Raw genomic sequence first — 24,909 nt, forward strand, 5'->3', positions numbered from 1 at the left:
ATCCCGTCCTTCCCCAATGACACTGGAATGTAGACCCTGTTCACGTGGACTTCTCCTCAGCAAAACAGGTGCCAGAAGAGAACATTCAGAATGAAGGGGGGAAACATCATTCTACAATTTTATACTTGGCCTAAAATGCATTGAGGAATAAGAAAACCAAAGGAGAGAAAGTCTTATGAGATAAAGTCTAGCAAAATCTATCCTCCACAGGCCTTTGTGGAAGAACTCTAAATAGATGTACTTGGGTCTTTTTTGGAGTGAAAGCGTATGATGTAAGGAAAACTTGCCAGGCACACAAGTTGCTAAAACATGTTAGTAAATGTAGCTGTTAATGTGACAAAATTAGCTTTTTTTTTTTTTTTTTTTTTTTACAAATTATCTTTTTATATGAAAAAAAGGAAAAGGGAAATGTTTATCAGCCATGAAAAGTTGATTAATACCAATGAGTCATTGAATCAAAGTAAGTTCCTTGTTATGGCTAGCAAGAAGATGAAAATCTGGAATAATTGTAGATGTCATTAGAAAATTTTAGAATTAACATATGTGTTAAATATTTTAAGGGGTGCCTGGATTAAGCATCTGCCTTTGGCTTCAAGTCATGATCTCAGGGACCTGGGCTCAAGATCGAGCCCTACCTCGGGCTCCCTGCTTCTCCTTTCCCTATAGCCCCCCCTCCCCCAATCATGCTCTTTCTCTGAAATAAATAAAATCTTTTTTAAAAAATTCAAAGTAGATCACCTTTGCTGCCTCTGAACTCCTGCCTCATCAGGTGGTTGCTGTAACTTCAGAGTCTACCCACCCAACAGTGATGCCGTGGACTTTTAGCCACAGACAAGGACCATGGTTCTGGTGCACAGAGCAGCAAAAATGTTCACTGTTAGCCCAGAAAGCTGACCTATATCCTGCATAGTTTAGATAAGAATCAAATACACACTGGTTTCTACATTCTTAAAAGGTCTCATGATTGCCTGTATATCTCACTGATAGTTAATATGGGGCTCAATGATAAGCACCAGAGAAATCTTGCAAAAGTAGTTTTATGAGAAGAAATTGGAGGAAACATTTATGATCTAATACTCCCTGCATATCCCCTTGAGCACTAAACATATAACCACCAGCTTCATACAGCAAAAGTTGAAGCTCTTTCTCCTCCTGGATCCTGTCCCCGTGCTACTTAAATTAGCTTACAAAGTTACACCATGAAATGTCTCAAGAATTTTTTCTTGGCCACTGGGCTTGAAGCCTCCACAACAAGCAGTTGTATTTTTCTTTGAAGGCGTTCAATTTGTGACTCAGAATTTTGCCTTTCATTTGAGAATACTGATGATGTTAACCATAAGAACAATGATAATTGACAACATCCAGTCCTTGCCCAGAATGGATTAGCACCCAGTTAATGTCATCAAGATACTTCCAGAAGAGTTAGCCCAAATAGGACAAAATTAATGATTCTAAAAGAAAATATGCTGTTCTCTATTAAGCTGCTAGATAAGCAATGGAATCTATCAGTGTGGTTTATGAACCTAGAGGAAACCAGGTGTTGAAATGAGAATTTTTGAACAAATGAAAGAAAAGACAAAGACCAAGGAAGAGAAAAAAAAAAGATAATCTCAAGATATGGTTCTTGCCCTTGGCTGACCTTGGGAATTGCTGGGGAGCTTTAAAGAATCCTGAGCCTTAGGCAGCACAAATTAATTAAATCAGAGTCTCCAGAGATGTGTCCCAGGGTCAGCATTTTTTTTAAGGCCCCAGGTATAGTTAGATTTGAGGACTACTACTCTAAAGAAGTACTTTATTTTCTTGATGATTTTTTGAGAATGGGAAGTTGCTTAGAAAAAAGGTTCATAAACAGAATAAAAATATCCTGGAATCCTAAAACATGTCCCAGATTAAAAAAAAAAAAATACAGATTCTGGCAAAGCTAAAATTTTCCTGGTAGGATTTCTGTTTCAGCCCAATGAATATTTAATAAGTGAAATGTTGACCTGTGATGTGATTTATAAGAAATATGTTTGGTCTTCATCCATGCTTCCTGGCTCACAGGTCCCAAAACTTTTGTAATTACCTGAAGGATAAGAGCAATGGGAGAAGAATCTTTTATTATAACATTCAGTCTCTTGTCCTCAGTTCCTAAAATTAACTTTGGAGCCATTAAGGTGAAATGTGTGTCTTGTTATTCATAATAAGCCCCTTTCCACCATAGCCATGTTTATATTAATGAGGTGACTTTTGGAAAACACCTAAAGTGCAGGCTGGTTGCCAGGAGAATCAGAGGGGCTGGATGTCGGATCCATCACCAATGGCTAATGATGTAATCAGTCATGTCTGTGCAATGAAGCTTCCATCAAAACCCAAAAAGACAGGGTTCAGAGAGCTTCTAGGTTTGGGAACCAGAACTCTTCCATGTCCAGATCATCTGTCCAGGACCTCACCTTATGTGTCTGTTCATCTAGCTGTTGATTTGCAACCTTTTTGTAAGAAATCAGAACCTAGTGAGTAAGTCTGTTTCCTGAGTTCTGTGAGATATTCTGGAAAATTAAGCAAACCCAAGGAGGATGTCATGGGAACCTCTGACTTATAGCCAGTTGGTGAGAAGCCCATAAGTTAGGACATGGACTTGTGGTTGTCTTCTGCAGGCCAAGGAGGCATTAGTGGGAACTTCTGGTCTGTAGCAGGGAAGTCAGAAGCCCAGGATGGACTTGGGATTGGCATCTGAAGTGGGTGGCAGTCATATGGGGGCTGAATGCAAAATCCAGAAATCTGACACTATCTCAGGGTAGATACTGTCACAACTGAGTTAACTGTGGGACACCTGGCTGGTGTCTAGAGAATTGTTGCATATGCGGGGGCATCCCCCAACACATACATGGTGGAACTGGGTGCAGAACCCTTCTGGACCATAGCAAACGTAATGAGGTCAGACACAGATAATTCTCATCCTTTCCTCTTTGATAGGGCAAACATTACACACCACCTCATGTTTCTAATATTGATGAAAGAAAAACTCTTCTTTCTTTGTAAATCACTATAATTGTCCATAAACTTTCTTCAAACCAAAAGCCTGATTTATGGCTTGCCAAGCATGCATTGTACATTGGCTTTGTGAATGAGTAGCCTGAAGGAAAGCCATCTTAGCCTTGAGATATGGATCAGTGCTCCTACTCTCTGCATTCATTCCTTGAGTTAAAACCCATGATTCCTGCCTATATGCTAATGCATAATCTTTGGAGCTTTTACTAGATGTAAAAGAGTATATTACCCTGTTTATTCTCTGGAGCACTTTCTCCCTTGTGAAGATTGTGTCCCACTTGGGCTATCCTACCTTGGGTACTGATAAAACTCTATTTCTTTTTATATTAGAGTTTTCTCTCTCTGGTAAATTTGTGTTGACAATTGGATATAAAGAAAGGAAGTCACTCTGGAAACTACAATAAACAGCAGAAATGTCAGCCATGTGGAATTACCAAACACAGAGTAGAAAGAGTCCTAGTGACTCTTGCTTTGAATAATTTTGTCCCTCTGAAGCTCTTCAGAGTAGGGACCTGTCAGCTGCTGTCAATGTTTTCCTTCTGCAGATTATGAATTGGGGACACTTTTCCAACAGGAATAGCTCCATGATAATGTAATTAATGAGAAAGGCTATTGAAAATAATGATGACTGAGATAAAGAAGCCCAAGATGAAGGATTTTTGGTAGGACATTTAATAATTATAAAACTTTGCTTCTTTGAAGATTTTTTTAAAAAAACTTTATATGATCTTGGAACTTTATATGATCTCTAAGGAACATACTCGGTCATACTGTAGTGACATTTTATGGTGACAGATGGTGGCTACATTTGTGGCAAGCATGGCATAGGTACTGAGTTGTGGAATCACTATGTTGTACCCCTAAAACTCATGTAACACTGTGTGTCCACTGTACTTAAAAAAAAAAAAAAAAAAGCTTTGTATGATAGGAAAACTAGTCATAGTAAGGTTATTTTTTTTAACATTATAGTGTTACTTGTTTTTACTAGCTGGAGTAAAATACCTTTGAAACATCAGTGTTGTAGGATGGGATTAGCATTCACTTTGAATATAAATCAGGTAACATTTCATGAAAAAAAAAAAAACCTCTATCAGACTGTGATTCTCTTTGGGGGGTCCTGACAGCCTCTGTCAGAGAGTCTGTGTGACAATGAACATCATCATCAGGCAGGAAAACTACCCTATTTACAAAATGACAACTAGCATTTACTGACCTTACGTGGAAGCTAGTTTAGAAACAACAATATGGTACTTACACTACAGTCCTTTGTGGAGAGTGTTGGGTAATGTCTGTGTTGGGGACAATGGTGTATGATGGAGGTGATTCCCTTGGAGGAATCAACGTGGAGGGGATTCCTGTCAGCTTCTGAGACACAGCGGTGCTTGGCTTCCTGTCTTCCTCTCTCCTTCTCTCTGGGGGTCAACTATCAACACGAAGCACACATTTTCCTCTGCCTCTCTGTGCTGTAAGTTGTACATAGGCTGTGTCTTGTAAGGAAGGCCAGTTTTATAGTGTTTCCTGTGTCTTCGCAGTGGGTTCTGTTCCGGGTAAGGAGTTAGTAAGTCATTTGGGTAGTACATTTTTTTTTTAATTTTAATTCTTCATTTGAGAGAAAGAGAGAGAGAGAGAGAGAGCATGCACAAGGTTGCGGGGGTAGGGAGGGGCAGAGTGAGAGGGACAAGCTGACTCCCCCCTGAGCAGGGAGCCAGATGTGGGACTCAATCACAGAGCACTGAGATCAGGACCTGAGCCAAAAGTAGATGTTTAACTGACTGAGCCACCCAGGGGCCCTTTGGGTACCACATCTAAACCACATTCTCCACATAAACCAAAGTTAGAAAATCAGTAACTCCTGCGCCTCTTCCTTAATTAATTCTCAATAGGAGTGATATAGAAGCTTGTTCTTTATTGACAAGCTTAAAAACCCCAGCATATTTTACCCAGGCTTATAGTAGAGATTAACCACACTGGGGCATTTGGATTATTGCTTTCAGTGGCTTACAGTTGCTTGTGCTGTGTGGGTAGGGAGCTCTAAAAGTCACTGGGAACTGGGGCTAGGGGGACAGGGACTTATTTCTTCCTGTTTGCTTGCTGGTCTCGTCCAGATTGCTCAACCCCTCTTTACTTGGCAGGTGGCAGCTGGTGCCTGTTGCTCCAGTCTTTATTTTCTGACTTTCCCAGAATGAGCCTCCTTCCTTCCCCTGGAGGCAACAGTGCAACCAGGGGAGCACCTCCCCCTCAGAGGTAAAGTCTGAACCCTGACTCCTCTGACCTTCTAGTTTGTAACTACGCCAACCTCTGCTCTGGGTCTTATCCCAGACCAGATGGTGGCTGCTTCACTCAGCTCCTATCTGCGTATCATAGAGCTCCATTTTTAGTGCTGAAACTCTGCAACATCACTTTATCCATTTTGTTACATTTAAATCGCTATTGAAATATCTATGTGACTTCTATTCCTATGGGATTCACATCTGATTCAAAGAGAGGTTTGAAAAACACTCTGAAATTTGGGACAGTTATACCAGTGATTACATACAATATCTGGGCAGGTATGAAGGTTAAAGAAAAGAAAATTACTATGTAATATTTCTAAAATTACCTAATGTGTTTCAAGGTGATCCAGTAATTATTAGGTGTGGTGTGTGGTACCTGTATCTTGAGCGAAAATGCCCAAGACATTTACAAGTTTTGTTCACTAAGTGAAGACAAAACAATGAAGTAAAAAAAAAATAAAAAGTGGGTACCAGGTCAGACAATGGTACAGTATCTCTTTTTAAAAAGAGCAGAAGAAAGAAACATAAAGGTCAAGAAAAAGAGTGCTGAACAGAAAACAGAAACGGTAGTCTGGTTATCTCAATATTTGCACTGAATGAAAATATATTACATTCTCCTATTTCCTCATTGATATTTTCAAAACCCATAAAATATAGCTTTATATGTTTATAAGAGCAACTAAAATGGGTCACGAAGAAAAGCTAATAAGGGTATTGAAGGACATATCCTGTGCAAATATATGATGAATTGAAGCAACAATGTAAATACTAGGCAGATATTTGCATTTATGGCTATATAAGGCAGAAAGCATTAATATAGATAGTCACTATATACAAATACACATAATAGGCTGTCAAGAAGATGTAACAATCATAAATATGTATGTATGTGACAACATACCTACAGTATAGAAATAGGGGGGAGGAAACCCAGAGAATTATCATGAAAAGTTTTTTAAAATCCAACTTGGCAGTGGGGCATTTAGCAAAAGTTCTCAGAAACAAACTGACAATCTTAGAAAAAAATCAGAAATACAAGTTCTGAAAAAAAGGAATTAACAAGCTTGATGTAATACATAAAGAATCCTACACCCAAGAAACAGAGAGGTGGCTCAGTCAATTAAGCATCTGACACCTGATTTTGGTCATGATCTCAGTGTTGTGAGATTAAGCCCTGCGTTGGACTCTGGGCTCAGCATGGGTTGGCTTGAAATCCTCTCTCTCCCTCTGCCTGTGCCCCTTTCCCCACTCGTGCTTGCTCTCTCTCTCTCAAAATAAGTAAAATCTTAAAAAAAGCAATAGAGAACATACATTACATTCAAATAATATAAAAACTGCAAAATTTGAATATATACAAAGCAACAAAACCTCTCTGATTTTCAAAGAAAAATATCACAAGGATTCATTATTTTACCACAGTGATAATACATTTTAAATTAAAAATAAAAGGTTATATAAATATTTGGAAACCTAAAAATGTACTTCAGCAAATGAAGTTAATAGAGGCGCCTGGTGGCTCAGTGGGTTAAAGCCTCTGCCTTCAGCTCAGGTCATGATCCCAGAGTCCTGGGATCGAGCCCCCCATTGGGCTCTCTCAGCGGGGAGCCTGCTTCCTCCTCTCTCTCTGCCTGCCTCTCTGCCTACTTGTGATCTCCTCTCTGTCAGATAAATAAATAAAATCTTAAATAAAATGAAGTTAATAATGATGAAAGTTCTGAATACCAAACTTGAGATGGATGGCTAAAATGGTAGAAAAAAGCAAATTTATATCTGTTTACATTTATTAAAAAAAAATAGGACACAAAAAGTAAGTCCAATAGTCAACTCAGGAAGATGATCAAGAATTAAAATAAAAAGGGGCATCTGGGTGGGTCAGTCACTAAAGTGTCTGCCTTTGACTCAGGTCATGATCCTAGAGTCCCAGGAATTGAGCCCCACATTGGGCTTCTCACTCAGTGGGGAGTCTGCTTCTCCCTCTAACCACCCCCCCCATGTTCTCTGTCTCTCTCTCACTCACTCTCAAATAAATAAAATCTTTTTAAAAAGAGAATTAAAATAAACATAGGAGTTTATGTAAGAGCAACCATACTGATGAAAATAAAGAATTCTGAACATCATTAAAATAGAAACCTAGTTCTTGTTAAAAATACCAATAAAATAAATAATATTTGTGAGGGAAAGAAAGAGAAAAGGTCTATATATAAAATTTTAAGTATAATACATTATCTAACCAAAAAAGTAGAGATTAAAAACAGAATTCTATGAAAAAAATTATTTTGATAAATTCTAAAGTTAGAAATGTTACTAAAGCTTCCTTATGTAGAAATAGAAAATCTGAATAATAATGATTCAAGAAAATTGAATCAATGACCAAAATTATCCTAAAATCAGAGAACACTAAGTCAAACAGTTTCAAAGGCAAATTTTTCCAATCTTCGAGAAATGCCTAATTTTCCTATCATGTAAAACCTTTTTGAGAACAGAAGAAGAGGGACAACTATCCAGTTATTTTATGAGGCTAACACAACATCGATGACAAGACTAGTAAAGGGTAGTAGAAGAAAAGTAACTTAATAAATCTCAAAAGGTAAAATAAATACAAAAATCTTAAATAATTAGTAAAGCAAACAGCATTTTCAATATCAAACAAAATATATTTTTCAGATAAAATAAATTATTAGCAAAAAATTTTTTGAGAAAAATAGGAGCTTTAAATGCTAGTAGAATTAGAAATTGAAGAAATATGGTAAATTTATATGTTTAATAAATTGGACCGTGAATAACATACAGGTAATGGTGACTGTTTCTCTCTAGGCATCAGAGGCCCTTGGACATTATCAGTATGGGAGAGTAACTTCTTTCCAACATGTCAGAGTACAAATCTGGATGCCAGTTACCAATGGGCCTCTCCTTGAACAAGTGTGTTGGAGAAAAACACATTTCAGATCTACTGCTGCTCAGTGCTCTCAAGGTAAAAAAATAATTGGTCTATCCATGATTTTCTTGATTGGCATGTACAGTAAAATAACTTTAACTTGGGAAACTCTACTTCTTTTATATTTGAGTATAAGATCGATTTGGATAAAAGAACAAAAGAAACTTAAGTCACAAAGTCACCATCAAATTGACTCTGTTGTATTTTCTAATATTATACGATGGAGCTAGTTAATTCCATTGTAGGAAGAAGAGAAAATGTCATAGCTACAGACCTAGGGAGCCTTGGTCTTTCCAACCACTTGAGCTCAGAATCTCTGGAAATTAAAAAATAGAGATTGTTTCCTGCTGAGAATTTTCCTTCCCTTTCTGTACTCTAGTTAAATTCTACAAAACAGGATTTAACAAGTCCCATTGGGATACTTTATCCATTTCCGGACTCTTTACCATGTTCCCCAGAGCTACTATAGGTCCTGCTACCTGGTCTTACCTTATAAACGGTATTCCTTGTGGTGACCTGATAAAAAAATAAGGGGCATGGTTAGTTGGGTCAGATGTGGTATAAAGCTTAGACAACACCAAAGAGCATGGGAAAAATATATGAGTTTCTTCTCCCCTAAATACCACATAATCTATTTGCGGGGGTTGGGGTGTGGGTGCATGGGGCTGGGGGGGACGCTGACGTTTTTGAAACTGAAATAAATCCAAGATTGTGTTAATTGTGATATACGAAGGAGCCTGGAAGACATCCTCATACTCCTTACATTTAGGATCATGGTGGACCCCACAGTGAGTGAAGACATCAGCAACAGCAGCATCTCGTCATGAATGTCCCTGTAAGAAAACCAGAGGTGAATGCGGTGACAGCCCCTCTTCTCCAGGAGCAGTAGTTGGCGGTGTGCAGGGTCTTCATCTCTCCCCTTCCACCAAACACTCAAAAACATCTGGAGAGGTGGGTGCGCTGAGCAGAGAATGAAATCCTCTCTTCTGAAAGAAATCCCATTGCCTCTGTTAAGAAATGTTTCTTTCAAGAGATCGTTGGAAGAAAATAATTTCAGCACTAACGTACAGATCCTGTTTACTTTATTGGCACACTTGCACTTCACCCAATTTCTACCCAGTTTGTCTCCTCATTTTTTAGCTGTAAATCTGAGATACATTGATTATCTAGCCTTTGTTCACTGTACAACATCAGACAGGCTGTAATGAACAATCACAATACAAAATGTAATTGCTAGTGTCTGTCAATGCCAAATTTCTGCTATTTATAGACTTGGCTAATAGGATAATTCAAAAGTTATCATCTCTTTTAGATATACTTACTATGTGTCATTTACTCTCCTGAATTTAGTGCTGAGTTTCTTGTTTAAATTATAACAGCTGTTTGAGAGATTTGCTTGAAACCCTTTCCATTGCCTCATGAAATTTAATGGTGTTTTCATGAAATAATGGGCTTGATTGACCAAAAGGGAATCTGTTACAGAAAAGGAGTTGTCCTGAAGGTTTTATTTTTAAAAACATGAAATTTCTTGTGGTGATTTATTTAAATATAAGAATTACCATCTTTGCGAATCCTTTTAACAGTGCTGCCGTTCCATCCAGCTGGTTATATACACCAGTAGACATGAACTGCCTTATAGAACATATAGCAGGACGTAGATTATGTTCAGTAAATATCTGTGGATTTTAGATTTTGTCTTTTAGGTATTTGCAGGTAGGAGGAAGATGAGGTAGTCATTGGTCCTTCTACTTGGGTTTAATGTGTGCCTTCTTCATATGAAATCTTAGAAATAGCTTTGTGGTCTTCATTGGCTCTAGTTAGTGCAAGAAAGTTGAACTGAATGTGACTAACATATGGGCCAGTGAATCCTGTCGTTGGAAGGGACCTTAGCATTCTTCTGGTTCAACACAGGAATGTTATCTTGAATAGATGGTTGGTCAATTTCTGATTTAAAACATTCACTGACTAAAGTCCACCTCCAATAAAACAGCTAGTTTTCAAGGAGTGATTCCAATTGTTACAGCTATTTTTTGAACTAAGATAAAATCATCCTTCAATAATTTCTACTATGAATTCTGATTCTGTCTTTGAAGCAAGGCAAAATATTAGTTGCTTTTATGAAATCTTTCAAATATTAACAGAAAAGTTAAATGAGAAACTGATAGATAGGAACTCAATTATGAATTCTTCTAGGATTCTTATTTTAGTGAAATTCAGATGAATTCTGGACTGAAGAAAGATATGGAGTCAGAAAAAATAGAAACAATGGCTTAAAAGTTACAATGATTCTGCTTGACTTAAGTCAAGCAGAGAGAGTCAATTATCATATGGTTTCACTTATTTGTGGAGCATAACAAATAGCATGGAGGACAAGGGGCGTTAGAGAGGAGAAGGGAATTTGGGTAAATTGGAAGGGGAGGTGAACCATGAGAGACTGTGGACTCTGAAAAACAATCTGAGGGGTTTGAAGTGGTGGGGGGGTGGGAGGTTGGGGTACCAGGTGGTGGGTATTATAGAGGGCACGGCTTGCATGGAGCACTGGGTGTGGTGAAAAAATAATGAATAATGTTTTTCTGAAAATAAATAAATTGGAAAAAAAAAGTTACAATGATTCAAACTTCAGACTACCTACTCTGTTATGGAAAGATTCTTTTAAAATTTAATAAGCACAAAAACCTAAAGATTCATGATAAATAATAAGAATTTTTTATGTAACGTTAAACTATAAAATAAGTTAATGATCCTATGACTGTGACTCCCTAGTCAGGGCTCTTGCTGTAATCTTGGATAGGGATCGGTACTTGTTGGGTCCCAGGCTATGACGCACCCTGAAATCATTCAACCACCATTTTTGCTAATTAAATAGAATAAAATAATATAGAAAATACATTTCACCTAATAAGGACACAAGGATATTAATGCATGTATGTATATAGTAGATATTTCTTACTATAGGATGTGGCAAAATATTTGGGAAAAACTAGATAGGTAGGTAGGCAGATAGATAGATACAAAATTTAAATGTAACACAGAGTATAAGAGGGGTGACAGAGGTAGCATCCTGACGATGAGCGAACACAATCAGAAAGGAACATCTGTAGGTACAAAAATCAAAAGATAAAGGTCTCCATTTGAAATCTAGCCAAAGTCGTGGCAAACAGCCTGCCATTCTCTTATTTCATTCAAGATTATGCTCTCAGTAAAGATCTCAAGGCTAAAAAATAATTAATATCCTGGAAGCACAAATTCATGGGAAAACCTAATGGAAGAATCACCGAAATGTACCTTCCCTTCTTCCCATCCTCATATATGAACACACAGGAGTCATCCTGTGATAGAATCATTACAAACTGAGGGAAGTACCCAGTCTTATGAAGGCAATTTAAGTATTATTAACATTTTGTACTATGGTGAAAGTTGGTCAATAAACATAAGATTTACTGAAGACTGTAATAGAATGCTAGGATTTAGCCTATTGCTGTGAAAAAAGTTTCCTTCTGTGTCATTTGGAATGTATCCTTTTCACTTAGTAAGTGACAAACAGGACAAAAATCTCATTGAAGATGTTTTCTTAGGAAATAAATGATGACACACAGAGACCCGTCCTGTTTAAACACTTCCCCCAGGCATTCAGACTTGGTGAGCTCTGTTATCTCTTTCACAGGGAAATGGGGGGAAATCAGACCTCTGTCACAGAGTTCATCCTACTGGGATTTCCCCTCAGCCCAGGGATTCAGATGGTTCTCTTTGGGCTCTTCACTCTCTTCTTTGTCTTCACCCTGCTGGGGAATGGCGTCATCCTGGGGCTCATCTGGCTGAACTCCAGACTGCACACCCCCATGTACTACTTCCTCTCCCACCTGGCCATCGTCGACATAGCCTATGGCAGCAACACTGTGCCCCAGATGCTGGTGAACCTCCAAAATCCAGATAAGCCCATCTCCTTTGCTGGCTGTGTGACACAGACCTTTCTTTTCTTGACTTTTGCTCATACTGAATGTCTTCTCCTGGTGGTGATGTCCTATGATCGGTATGTGGCCATCTGCCACCCTCTCCGGTATTCTGCCATCATGAGCTGGAGGGTCTGCATCACCCTGACATTGACTTCCTGGATTTTAGGAGTCCTCCTGGCTCTAGTACATCTAGTGTTACTCATACAATTGCCCTTCTGTGGACCCCGGAAAGTTAACCACTTTTTCTGTGAAATTATAGCTGTCCTCAAGCTTGCCTGTGCAGATACTCATATTAATGAAATTGTGGTTTTAGCTGGAGCAGTATCTGTGCTGGTGGGACCATTCTCCTCAATTGTGATGTCTTATATTCATATTCTATGTGCCATCCTAAAGATTCAGTCCAGGGAGGGACGCCAGAAAGCCTTCTCCACCTGCTCATCCCATCTCTGTGTGGTTGGACTCTTTTATGGCACAGCCATCATAATGTATGTTGGGCCCAGATATGGGAACCCCCAGGAGCAGAAGAAATACCTCCTCCTGTTCCACAGCCTTTTTAATCCCATGCTCAATCCCCTGATCTATAGTCTGAGGAACAAAGAAGTCAAAGCTGCTCTGAAGAGGATGCTTAAAAAAGAGAGAATGTCATGAAAACCTGTAGAATAAAATAACTGAGTTTAAAGGGACCTGAGAAATCATCTCATCCAATATTTACCAGGATTCATAAGTACGCTCTAGGGCATCCTTTTCATCTTCAGATTTTCCTAGCACTCTCTCCCAAGAAAGATCATTCTACTTTCCCTACTCTGGCATTGAAAGTCAGTGCTCTACAAGAAAATGAAAATAACTTCCTGCTAGCTGCACCATGGACACACTTTTAAAAATTATATGAAATATTCTGAATAAGAGGAAATAAGTTTGTATATTGTTCTGTAATCGGGGCCAGTAGACAACATTTTATAAAATAAAGCAAGTTATTGTCAGAACATTTAAGACACAGCAATTGGGAGAGGTTGATAACATGATAATTTCAATATTTGAAATTCAGCAGCTGTCATCTCCTTCAAAAATAAGTCTACACTTAAAATGAAATTCCTGTATAAATTCCTGTGGTAGCAATGTTTTCTTAGGCAAAATCAACAAGTGGGGAAGAGCATGAGTCAAGGCATCAAGGGAAAGAGAATGAAAAATGTAACTCTGATGCTACTACCAATAACAAAGAGCCCCAAAGGAAGTCTGGCTGGTAAATATATGGACATTGGCGCTCTCTCTGTTATTTGTTTTCTCTGCTTGGGGAATGGAGGTAGTGATACGTGGAGGAGAAGAGAGCAGAGTGGTTGGGTCATTTGTCTCCAATGGGAAGGGACCAACACTTGGAGAAAACTTCCTAGCAAATGAGAACAGACTATAATGCACCTAAAAATACTGGATAAAATATTTTAAAAACCATAATTTTTAAGTACACAGCTGGGCTTGCAAGAACATAAATAAAATTCGCAAAGGACAAAGATAAGGCATAATCACCAACTGAGTGGTGAGACTGTAAACCAGTGCCTGGCTTTCAGGTCACTTGGAATCCCTAGGATTCCAGGTTGCAATGACTGCAATAGGCCCATGAGAGATACAGCTTTCCCTTCTGTAAGGCAGGAAATTAGAATACAGACACCTTCATGAAACTGGACCCTTCCTCCATTACCATCAGGAATACAGTAATAAGCAGTTACTTGAAAAGCTAACTTCTCAGTGGAATCTACAGAAGTCAGAAGACAGCGGGAGAATACCTTTAAAGCATTGAAAAACAGAAGTCTCTCAAAAATTTTATATACGGAAGAGTACCCTTCCAAAACCCAAATGAAATAAACACATTCCCAGACAAAGACAAAAATAAAACCGACAAGCAAACAAATGAATTTGAGTCTTTATTGCCAGTTGGTCTACACTGTAAGAAATCCTAAAGAAATACCTCTTTCTAGCTGCAGGAATGCTCCCTGATCATAACGGGTATAATTTTTTTCTCTAAATATTAATAATATTTACTTTATCTCTGGTTTTCAAAAATGTTACTGCAGTATTTCCAGGATCTTTTATATCAATTTATCCTGGTTGTGATTGGCTGAGATTTCTGTATTCATGGGAGCTTACTTTCACCATCACTGGGAAAGCTCAGAAATAACTTCTTCAAAATTTGCTTTTCTCCCCATTATATTTTTCTTTCCTCTTGAGAATATGTTAGAATTTTTTTTACTATACTCTTTTATATCTTTCAGATTCAACTTTATTTTTCCATTTTTTTCTTTTTATGTTTTTATTTGATAGTTTCCTGTTAGTTTTAATATGAGATCTTGGCCCTGCTCTCCATCAGGGACAATCATCTGTTAAATTTATCCAAGGTTTTTTAATTTATTATTTATTACTGTTTCAGAATGAATATTTTATTCTTTCTGTAGATTCTAATACTTCACTGAAATATTACATTTTTTATTCTTTATATCTTCATTTCCCTTTCCTTTGACAAATTATAGTTATTTGAGTTTTTATTTGTAACTTTAGTATCTGTTCTATCTGGTATCTCTACTGTTGACTATTTTACTTCTTGATTATGGATAACTTTTCCTTGTGTGAAATGATTCATTTTAGAAGCTGTAAATTATGTCATACTCCTATAAAGATTAGTGATATGTTTTGATTTCCCTGAATAAGCAGTGAATTTGTTGAAGACCACCTTGTTTCTCTTGGGGTTCCATTTTAAGTTGGGTAAAACTAACCAATTTCGGTTTTACCCCTACTGCTCAGGCATCATTTCTGTGCCTACACCAAAGTTTTTTTTTTTTTTTTTTAAATTTTTAAATTTTAAATTTTTTATAAACATATAATATATTTTTATCCCCAGGGGTACAGGTCTGTGAATCACCAGGTTTACATACTTCACAGCACTCACTAAAGTACATACCCTCCCCAATGTCAACAACCCCACCCCCTCAACCCCCCTCCCCCCAGCAACCCTCAGTTTGTTTTGTGAGATTAAGAGTCACTTATGGTTTGTCTTCTCCCAATCCCATCTTGTTTCATCTACACCAAGGTCTTTATGATGAGCTCTTCATCCTGGCTAGATTGTAATTCTAAAATGCCCTGAATTTAGAACTGAATTTTGCAACTTCTGAAGTCTCTGTTCAGCTCCTTTCAGCTCCTCTCAGTTCTCCTCATCTTCCGGCACTTCAGCCGTTGGTCGCTGCTAGGTTTCAGCATCCAGGTACTTAGGACTAAGAAATGCCTAAGAAACTTCCCCGCTCCTCCCACAGAGTTCCTTTCTCTTCCACTCATCTAGGCCAACTCAATTCCCAGTTCTCTTATTTTTCTGTAACTCCCGTTTCTGCTGCTTGCACCCAACAAGACTGGGACTTTCTGCTTGGACTCTACTTTTACAGCCACTGTTTGGGAATATCTTCTGGAAGAAAGCCTCTGTGAATGTGAGCTCATTTTGTGTATCTCTTTTCCTCAAGGAGCACAACTCTGTACTATTGGTGTTTACCTCCTAAACACCCTCATCTAAAGCCTAATTCATTTCCAGTTATCTTAGCGACTTTACCTTGCTCATTAAATATTATCAAATAAAAATTTTGTGAGAAATTGATCTCATTATCGCTTCTTGGCCTTTTGGCTAAGATCAAGTGTAGAAATTGATCTCATTAATGGTTAAAGCAGCATGAAAATCATGTTGCCAGTTTGAAGAGTTGAAATACATATAAAGGCAAGGGCCTTTATATGTAATTCACCCAAGTGGCAAAATACTCCAGTTAACAGTTTTGTTTTTATTACTGAAGTCTCTACTTATTGGTAAGTAAGAACTGGGGCAATATAATCCTGAACCATATTCCAAAAGATGTGATTCTGAAATATCAAGTCATGTACCTGAGAAGTAAATGTTAAAGAAATTGATTTGTGGTTGCTAATCATAGATACCATGTGATAAGGTTTCATTGTCTTAAAAGTGAGTAATTAGCTGGGTTGGACTGAATTGTATTCACTCAAATTTATATGTTGAAATCATGGTCTTGTAATACCTCAAAGGGGGGGCACTTTTTGGAGACTGGATTTTATAGAGGTAATGATATCAACATGAGGTATTTAGAGTAGCTCTAACCAATACAGCTGGTGTCCTTATAAAAAGAGATTAGGACACAGACATAAACATGTGAAGACTCAAGGAGAAAATAGCCATCTCCAAGAAGACAGACTTTGGAAGGAACCAACATGGTCCACACCAAAATCTCAGACTGACTACTAACCCTCAGGACTGTGAGGAAACAAACTTCTATTATTATGCATCCCATACTGTGATATTTTGTTATGGCAGCCCTAGCAAACTAATAGAGAAGTGAAAGAGCCAAAAGGATATTAATTAGCAGACAGCCAAGCATTGTTTGGTACAAATCAGTTACCAAAGATACCATTTTTGGGTTATGGACATTGTGGGGGTGTGTGCTGTGGTGAGTGCTGTGAAGTGTGTAAACCTGGTGAGTCACAGACTTGTACCCCTGGGGCTAAAAATACATTATATGTTTATTTTAAAAAAATACCATTTAGGAAGCTACTAGAAAATTCTTCACTATGACGAAGAGTTTATTTTAAGTTCGGAAAAAAATTTTTTCTTAATTGTCAAAGTCTTTTGTTGAGACCATTTGGAAAGAAACAACATCTCTAATATCATTACACAAAACTAATATCCTAGATATTTTCAAGTTAATGTTCATTTTATGAAAGCACAATGACCACAACAAAACTATTTATACATTTGCCAAGGATTGCACTTCTCTGAGATGCTCTAAAAGAATCATATAAGCAAAATTTACCTTAAAAATTAAAGTAATATGAAAGCAAATACCATTATGGACAGTATGGATTTATGGTGATATATATTTATATCTATATCTGTATCTATATATAGATGCAGATATATGTACTTTTCAATCACCAAACCAAGTTGATGATTAAAAGATTGAATTCAGAAGAGAAAAAAGGAATCTCATCCATGCTAACTGTTCCCTAACTTCATGTTTTAAACGCCAAGTGCAATAAAGTTTGGAGAAGTCATCAGAAACCTAGTTAAATAAGGTTTCTAAACAGACAAGAGTTAGACATGTGAAGGGCTAGAAAAGTTTCTTTGCATTTTTCTAAGCTTATTCATATAAGCTGTGAAGAGCAGCTGTATGTTATCTGTGGAGACAAGAAATATGCTTCTTCTTCAAAAAATTATAAGCACTGTTCAATAGAAATAATGCAGTAAGGATCTCCAAAAATCCTCTGCTCCATAAAGAAAAAAGTACAGTGACAAATTTGTAGAAATCAATTCTTTCAGAGCTCGGGGTGGTCAGGGGAGACAATAATCTAGGGAGTGTGCGTGCAATAACTGTTGATCTTGTTAAGAACCATGAACTTTAGGATGGTTAAACTTGCTGTGTTTTCATCTCAAACTCCCCAGCTTTGCAATATCCTTGAAAACCAACAGCTCCGCAATTGTCATGGAAACCAGCATCTCTACAGTCTCTGGAGGGAGAAAATAAGGTTGAAGCAATAAAAGAGCAAAGAATTGGTAAACTATTGAAATTAAGTTGACATTAACCTGAGTCATATTATTATAAATTAAAATGCCACTAAGGAAACAACTCAAATATGTGTGTGTGTGTGTGTGTGTGTATTGAAATGACAAGAGAATTAAAGAAACAACAAGAGAATTAAATAGTGCACTACAAAATATTTAACAAAAAGGGGCCAGTAATGAAGGAAAGAACAGAAGAACAAAACACTGTAAGATACATGGGGAAAAAAATAGCAGTTAGTGTACAAATGTTGATGTTGGAGTTCAGTGCATCTGGGTTGTTCAGTGGGTTAAGCAGTCGGCTCCTGATTTTGACTAGGTCACGATGTCAGGGTCCTGGGATTGAACCCTGCATGTAGCCCCTCATGTCAAACCCTCCGCTGAGCTGCAATTTGGGAGTCTGCTTCTCTCTAGCTCCCTCTGCCCCTTCCCACACTTGCTCATTCTCTCTAGAAAAAATAAATAAATCTTTAAAAAATTAAAAAATAAAGGTTGATGTTTTGGGCATAGAGCCTAGGTAGGTCTTAGATCCTGTACTGTTACACTCTCATCCAAATGATGGAATTAAGACTAAACTTTATCAACATCGGAGAATATAATTAACACTTTGAATTAACACTTTAATTAGCAGTAAAAAATTACATGGAGTTATAGGAATCACAAAGGACAACTAGAAGAAGGGAAGAGAGAAAGAATAGAAGACATGGGGTATAGAAGTGCATTTCTTAATGTGTACTGCGGAACGGTCTCCATATAAAGCAGGCACTCTCTCAAAAGCAACAGAAGGAAAGCATGAGAGGAAGCTAATAATTGGGGTCATCTAAGTGGATTTTAAGGCAGAGGCTTTAACCCACTGAGCCACCCAGGCGCCCTTGATTTTAAGATGTTGAACTTACTCTTTTGAGACAGGAGGTCAGTGGGCACTGCCGATTCACCTGACGTGCACTGGGCTAACGTTCAGTCTGGACACTGCATTTGGGAAGAGGCCTGATGGGACATACGAACTGAAGTGTTATCAGCATGAAAATGCAGTGAAATCCTTGGGACTGATGAGGTCCCATAGAAAGTGGACAGAAACTAGGTACAAAGAACAAACCTTGAAAAATGCCAGTGTTCATAGGTCGGGGAAATGAGGAGAAACCCACCAAGGAGACAGAGAAGGAGCAGTCAGGAAGGTAGAAGGACCACAGGGGGAGCAGAACAGCCTAAGAGTGGAGGGAAAGGAACGCTTCAAAGAGAGAGCACTGTTGACTGAGTTATATGGTGCTGGCAGGTCAAGGCAGATGAGCACGAAGAATTGGTTATTGGATTTAGCAAAGTCAAGATAATTAGTGTCTTGGAGAAAAAGAGTTTCCCATGCTGACTGGATGTGTTCAAGGGAATAGGAGCAAAGACATTTGAGACAAATTGCTGGAGAGGAGTTCTTGAGTAGGCAGGAGGGATGGGATTCAGTATAAGTGGCGGCTGTCCTTCATGCGGGTCGAAACCAGTAACTTCAGAGTAACAGCAGAGGAGTTGGCAATGAATGCAGATCCAGGACCCTGGTCAGTGTTTTAGTTAGATTGTGAATTGTTATCTGATCACTTCTGTGTTCCCAGTGACTCTCAGTAGCTGGGGCTGTGGGTGGGCGAACTCATGGGAGGTTTAAAGAGAGAAAATATGGAGAAAAATCATCTTAGAGAGAAGACTAGGGAAACAGGATGAGTTCTGGTGGCATCAAGGACCAAACTGATATGAGCAGTCATGAACTTAAAGCGGCCTGAGTCGTCAGGGTTACGTGTTTTTCTCCAGATGTGTGGAGGTGGGCAAAGCCATCCACCATTTAAATTCAGTCTAACACCTGAGGGCTTAGAACAGAAGCATTAAAATTACCTCTGTAAGTGCAGGATGGAAAAAGAAATGTTAAAAAAAAATGGACAAGTATTTAATAATCAAAGGAAGACAGGAAAGTACTGAGGGAATAGGATTCAATCTCTGAGTTTCCATGTAAAAATAAATATTTACTATGGAAAGTTTTGATAATTCACTTTACAGTAACACTTTTCAGCAGACAGAGATTATTCACTCCCTAGGGAGGATATATTCCTTTGAGGTGCTGCCTTAACAAGCCCCATGAGGGGCACCCATATATCATAACATTTAAACCATTCCAAGAGGGGACATTGAAGCAGGCACACTTGAAAATCAAGTCCATAAAAAGTCTGAATATTTGAGGCTTGTACTATGTGACATAAGCCATCAAGTATGACTTGTGTCTGCTACATTTTCATGCCCATGTTCTCCTGAGTAGGATCACTCATGCCATTCTTCCTGAGTTCTCATTTTTCTGCATAAGCAGGTGCACAAAGATGCGTACACGCGAATAGCAGAGCTGGAGAACTCTGCACAGGTTTCACACTGCTGTGTGGGGAAGCTGTAGGATGGTGGGAAGTCACTTTGTAATGTATTTCCTGAATGCCACAGGTATGCCTCTGGGGAATGGGTTGTTTTTAGATGATGAGAGTATGTAGCCCTCCCACCTAGACACCTCCTAAGCAGCCCTGAGTACTGTCCTCTTGGTCGAGGTGGAAAGGAAACCTGGGACTCATCATCCACCAAACCCACTTCAGGGAGGAGGTGACTCATTTGCCCATCTCTGTGAGTTTTCTTGTACATTCAAGATGAGTTTAAAAGATATACCAGAAATAGCACCTCCCTTTGTATAAGTCATTACAGAGACACTGGTTGATGAGTAACAGAAGAGCAAGGCAGAAGGATGGCAGAAATCATCAGGTTTAAAGAGAAGAAGAAGAAGCCACTTTCGTGAGACCCCTTTCTCCCACTATGCTGGGGGTCTCAGGAATACCAGTATTACTAACCACTACGCTCTCACAAGCCCTCCTCAGTCTCACCTATGGGAAGAGGCAGATGGAATTAGATGTCTGTGACTCATGGTATCAAACTGAAAGGGGCATAAGTGCCATCTAGTCTGTTTGCCTTTTTCTACAATTGAAGAAGATGAAGCCAGAGGTCCCAGAGGTCTTACACCATTTTCCTTGACCTGTCATTTCTTCCCCGGCTGCACTATCTGATCGTACCACATCTTAGAAATACCTTCCAACCAGGGAAGTAAGAACACGGGGGGCTCCTTTTCTATGCTGCCCAGGAGGGAAGTCTTAATCAGTGTCAGAGAGAAATCCCATTGTTATTTGATAAAATTCCATTATCTTTTTTTAATCGGTAAAGCTGGAAGAGGTTCCTGATTAGCTTTTTCTTATTTGGTGTCTCAAGCTTGCTCTTACAGGATGGTAGTCCTCATCCTAGGGGTGAGGTTCCCTAGGGGAACACGTTGATCCTAGAATGGAATCACTAGTTTCACTTAAAGTTAGGAAGTAAGTATAGATGGTGGAAATATGGTAAAACACACCCACGCGCGCGCGCGCGCGCGCGCACACACATACACACACACAACACAAAAAACCACTACTACAGAGTTTCTCTATTTCACCTATATTCTGTATCCGGCACCATATTCAGTGAAAACATCTGCGCTATAAAATTTTAAAAATTTAAATGCTCTTTACTTTTTAAGTCACTTTTGAGAAGTGTGGGTTTTTTTAAACAATGGAACTAAAGTAAAAATGTGTTATTCTTAAATTTTAAAAATGCAAAAAGAAAAATAGGAGAATCCAGGTCAGTGGGTGTAATATGATGTAATGAGATGATCTTCTGCTTATTTAGATTCTGTGTAAGGAGTATTTGCTACATTTGGGATCCTCTCATTTGTATTCTGACAGATTGGTTTTCAACTCTCATATTTAGATCTAAAATCTACTGGGAATTTATTGGTGTATTCTGTGAGGTAGGGGCCATGTTTTCACTTTGTTTCACATGGATAGTTAACTGAACCACATTATTAAATACCAGTGCCTCCTTTGCTATACATGGTTGAGTGTGCATATACAGTGCATGCGTGTGTTTCTGAATTTCCAAGTTAATCACATTGTTCTGTTGATCTGGTTGTTTATCTTTGCCCCAATACCATGATGATTTAATTACTGTGGCTTTATCATAAGTGTTGGCGATGGAGTAACTGCTACCTCATTCTTCTTTCTCAAGATTTCCATGACCTTTTGCATTTCATATAACATTAAAATGAGATTATTAATTTCCACACACTAAAAAAACCTGCTGGGATTCTGATTTGAATCTCACCGAAAGTACAGATCCATCTGGAGAGATTTAGAACTTTATAAATCATCTAATCTGTAAACACACACACATACAAATATCCTTCATTTTGTCCATTGACCTTGAATTCAGAGTTTTTATAAAAATCACTCATTGATTTCAAGAATTTACCTATGATTTTTTTTAAAAGATTTTATTTATTTATTTGAGAGAGAGAAACGTGAGAGAGAGCAAGAGCATGAATGGGGTGTTTTGGTTTTTTTTAAAGATTTTATTTATTTGACAGACAGAGATCACAAGTAGACGGAGAGGCAGGCAGAGAGAGAGCTCCCTGCTGAGCAGAGAGCCCGATGCGGGACTTGATCCCTGGACTCTGAGATCATGACATGAGCCGAAGGCAGTGGCTTAACCCACTGAGCCACCCAGGCGCCCTGAGTGGGGTGTTTTTATTTTTTTTTCCAACTTTTCTTTCTTTCTGTCTTGCAATTTTGAATTTTTGTTGTTCTTCACCCAGCTCCATGGACCCTGCTTATATAATATGTAATATATAATACAGGAGTGTCTCGGTCTCTGGTGTTCTAATGAGAGAGGCAGAAAGCATACTGACTTCTTGATAGTCACTTTATTCAATGGCCCAATAGCTGTTTTATATCTCCTTTTATATCCAAACACTTAGTTTCAAGCAATCATATTAGTATATTCTATCTCCCAAAACTTGCCTTGACTCTGTAAGAGTTGCAGGTATAACATCCCACTTTCATACTTGTAGCATACATGTTTCTGATTCATTTCTGATGTTGCAAAAATGATCTCATTGTAGGCTTTGGCTATCTATTTGGGGGTTTATATTTTATATTTTGATTTCTCATCTCCATGTGTTAGGAACTCCTCTTGAGCACAGATCTTTCTTCTTAACTAAATATATAACCAATTGTGTAGTACAATGTTAAAATTGTTAGTGTCAATTATTATTGTTCATATTTCTGGGAGAAAATAGAAATTAGTGGAAGAAGAGGTAAATGAAAGAGAATCTGACCCTATTTCCTTATTAGCTTCAGCTGATTATTGCTTACAATGAATTTCAAGAAATGACATTTCTTCTATTTTTGAAAAAGCAGCCAGAGACCCTAATTTGTATGTGAAATCTACTAATTGTTAATATTGGTCAATAACTAAATTTATTAGATATTTCTAAAAGCCAAATGTACAGATCGGTATCACAGACTTTGGCCTAGATTGGATCCATGAATTACCCACTTGCGGCCTTTGCAAAAATTCTTACTCTGTATGAATGTATCATTCCTTTTTCCTTTTCTACCACTCAGCTCCAAAATTCCCATGCTAAGAGCAGCATTGTATGTATCTGCCAAAAGAAGATGGGAAGCAATCAGACATGGATCACAGAAGTTATCCTGCTGGGATTCCAGGTTGACCCCAAACTTGAAGTTTTCCTCTTTGCATTTTTCTTGCTATTCTATAGCCTCACCGTGATGGGGAACGGACTCATCCTAGGGCTCATCTGGCTGGACCCCAGACTGCACACCCCCATGTACTTCTTCCTCTCAAACCTGGCCATTGTTGACATGTCCTATGCCTCAAGCATTGTCCCCAAGATGCTGGCAAATCTTATAATGGAGACGAAAACCATCTCCTTTGCTCCATGCTTACTTCAGACATTTTTGTATTTGGCCCTTGCTGTCACAGAGTGTATGAGTTTGGTAGTGATGTCCTATGACCGGTATGTGGCCATCTGCCATCCCCTCCATTACACTGTCATCATGAGCTGGAGGATATGTACTATCTTAGCTGCCACTTGCTGGATATTCAGCTTCCTCTTAGCTCTGGTCCATATTACTCTCATTCTGAGGTTGCCCTTCTGTGGGCCACAAAAAATCAACCACTTTTTCTGTCAAATCATGTCAGTATTCAGACTGGCCTGTGCGGACACTAGACTCAACCAAATTGTTCTCTTTGCGGGCTCTGTGTTTGTTTTAGTCGGGCCCCTCTGCTTGGTGCTGGTGTCCTATATGCACATCCTGTTGGCCATCCTGAGGATCCAGTCCAAGGAGGGTCGCAGGAAGGCCTTCTCTACCTGTTCCTCCCACCTCTGCGTGGTGGGGCTCTTCTTTGGCAGCACCATTGTCATGTACCTGGCCCCTAAATCCAGCCATTCTCAGGAACAAAGAAAGATTCTATCACTGTTTTACAGCCTTTTCAACCCTATGCTAAACCCACTGATCTATAGCCTGAGGAACTGGGAGGTGAAGGCTGCCCTGAGAAGATTCCTGGGGAAGAAGTCATCAGTGTAAGGGATGGTTTGGAGTATCTCAAGACTGTGAGCTTTTTCCACATGGTTCTGGGTTCTTGAACGCACTTTTTGTCCCTTAATTTAACAAACCCAGTACTCTTTATCTTTGGATTTCTTGTAAAATGAGACTATAAATACTCTTACGTTTTAAGTCATTGATACAAAACCTGAGATAAATAGTATGAAACAGAAAATCACAGTCTAATAAGAGTTGCAAAGAGCTTCAAGAAAATATTAGTAAAAAAAGTCCACAAAATAATATTACATTTTGATACAGTTTTATCCTCCAAATGCAAGAATTATTCAACATTAAAACAATGAAAATAATTTGCCACATTAACAAATTAAAGGATATGTATCAGTAGATCCAAGAAAGTGTTTGACAAAATTCAACATCACTTCATGATAAAATTCTTTTTTTTTTTTTTTAAGATTTTATTTATTTATTTATTTGACAGACAGAGATCACAAGTAGGCAGAGAGAGAGAGGAGGAAGCAGGCTCCTCACTGAGCAGAGAGCCCGATGCGGGGCTTGATTCCAGGACCCCGAGATCACGACCTGAGCTGAAGGCAGAGGCTTTAACCCACTGAGCCACCCAGGCGCCCCCATGATAAAATTCTTTACAACCTAATATAACAGTAAGTAT

The 24,909-nt window shown here is 38.5% G+C and overlaps 2 protein-coding genes and 1 non-coding gene across 3 annotated transcripts; all 3 read left to right on the forward strand.

The window, feature by feature from the left end:
* The first annotated feature begins 11,906 nt into the window (after window positions 1-11,906).
* On the forward strand, window positions 11,907-12,839 carry LOC122904164 (olfactory receptor 2A25). Its single transcript, XM_044244638.1, has one exon. The coding sequence runs from the start codon at window positions 11,907-11,909 to the stop codon at window positions 12,837-12,839; it is 933 nt and encodes a 310-aa protein (XP_044100573.1).
* A 2,987-nt stretch (window positions 12,840-15,826) lies between these two features.
* Window positions 15,827-16,014, forward strand: LOC122905588. The gene has a single exon (XR_006384366.1). It is a non-coding gene; the product is annotated as a U2 spliceosomal RNA (small nuclear RNA).
* A 7,316-nt stretch (window positions 16,015-23,330) lies between these two features.
* On the forward strand, window positions 23,331-24,263 carry LOC122904165 (olfactory receptor 2A12). Its single transcript, XM_044244639.1, has one exon. The coding sequence runs from the start codon at window positions 23,331-23,333 to the stop codon at window positions 24,261-24,263; it is 933 nt and encodes a 310-aa protein (XP_044100574.1).
* Window positions 24,264-24,909: the final 646 nt, after the last annotated feature.

Source organism: Neovison vison, chromosome 4, assembly GCF_020171115.1.
Source record: "Neovison vison isolate M4711 chromosome 4, ASM_NN_V1, whole genome shotgun sequence".
Lineage (NCBI taxonomy): Eukaryota > Metazoa > Chordata > Mammalia > Carnivora > Mustelidae > Neogale > Neogale vison.

Bases quoted from the DNA above. Each gene is read 5' to 3' on its own strand.
- LOC122904164 (XM_044244638.1), top strand. From the start codon at position 11,907: ATGGGGGGAAATCAGACCTCTGTCACAGAGTTCATCCTACTGGGATTT.
- LOC122904165 (XM_044244639.1), top strand. From the start codon at position 23,331: ATGGGAAGCAATCAGACATGGATCACAGAAGTTATCCTGCTGGGATTC.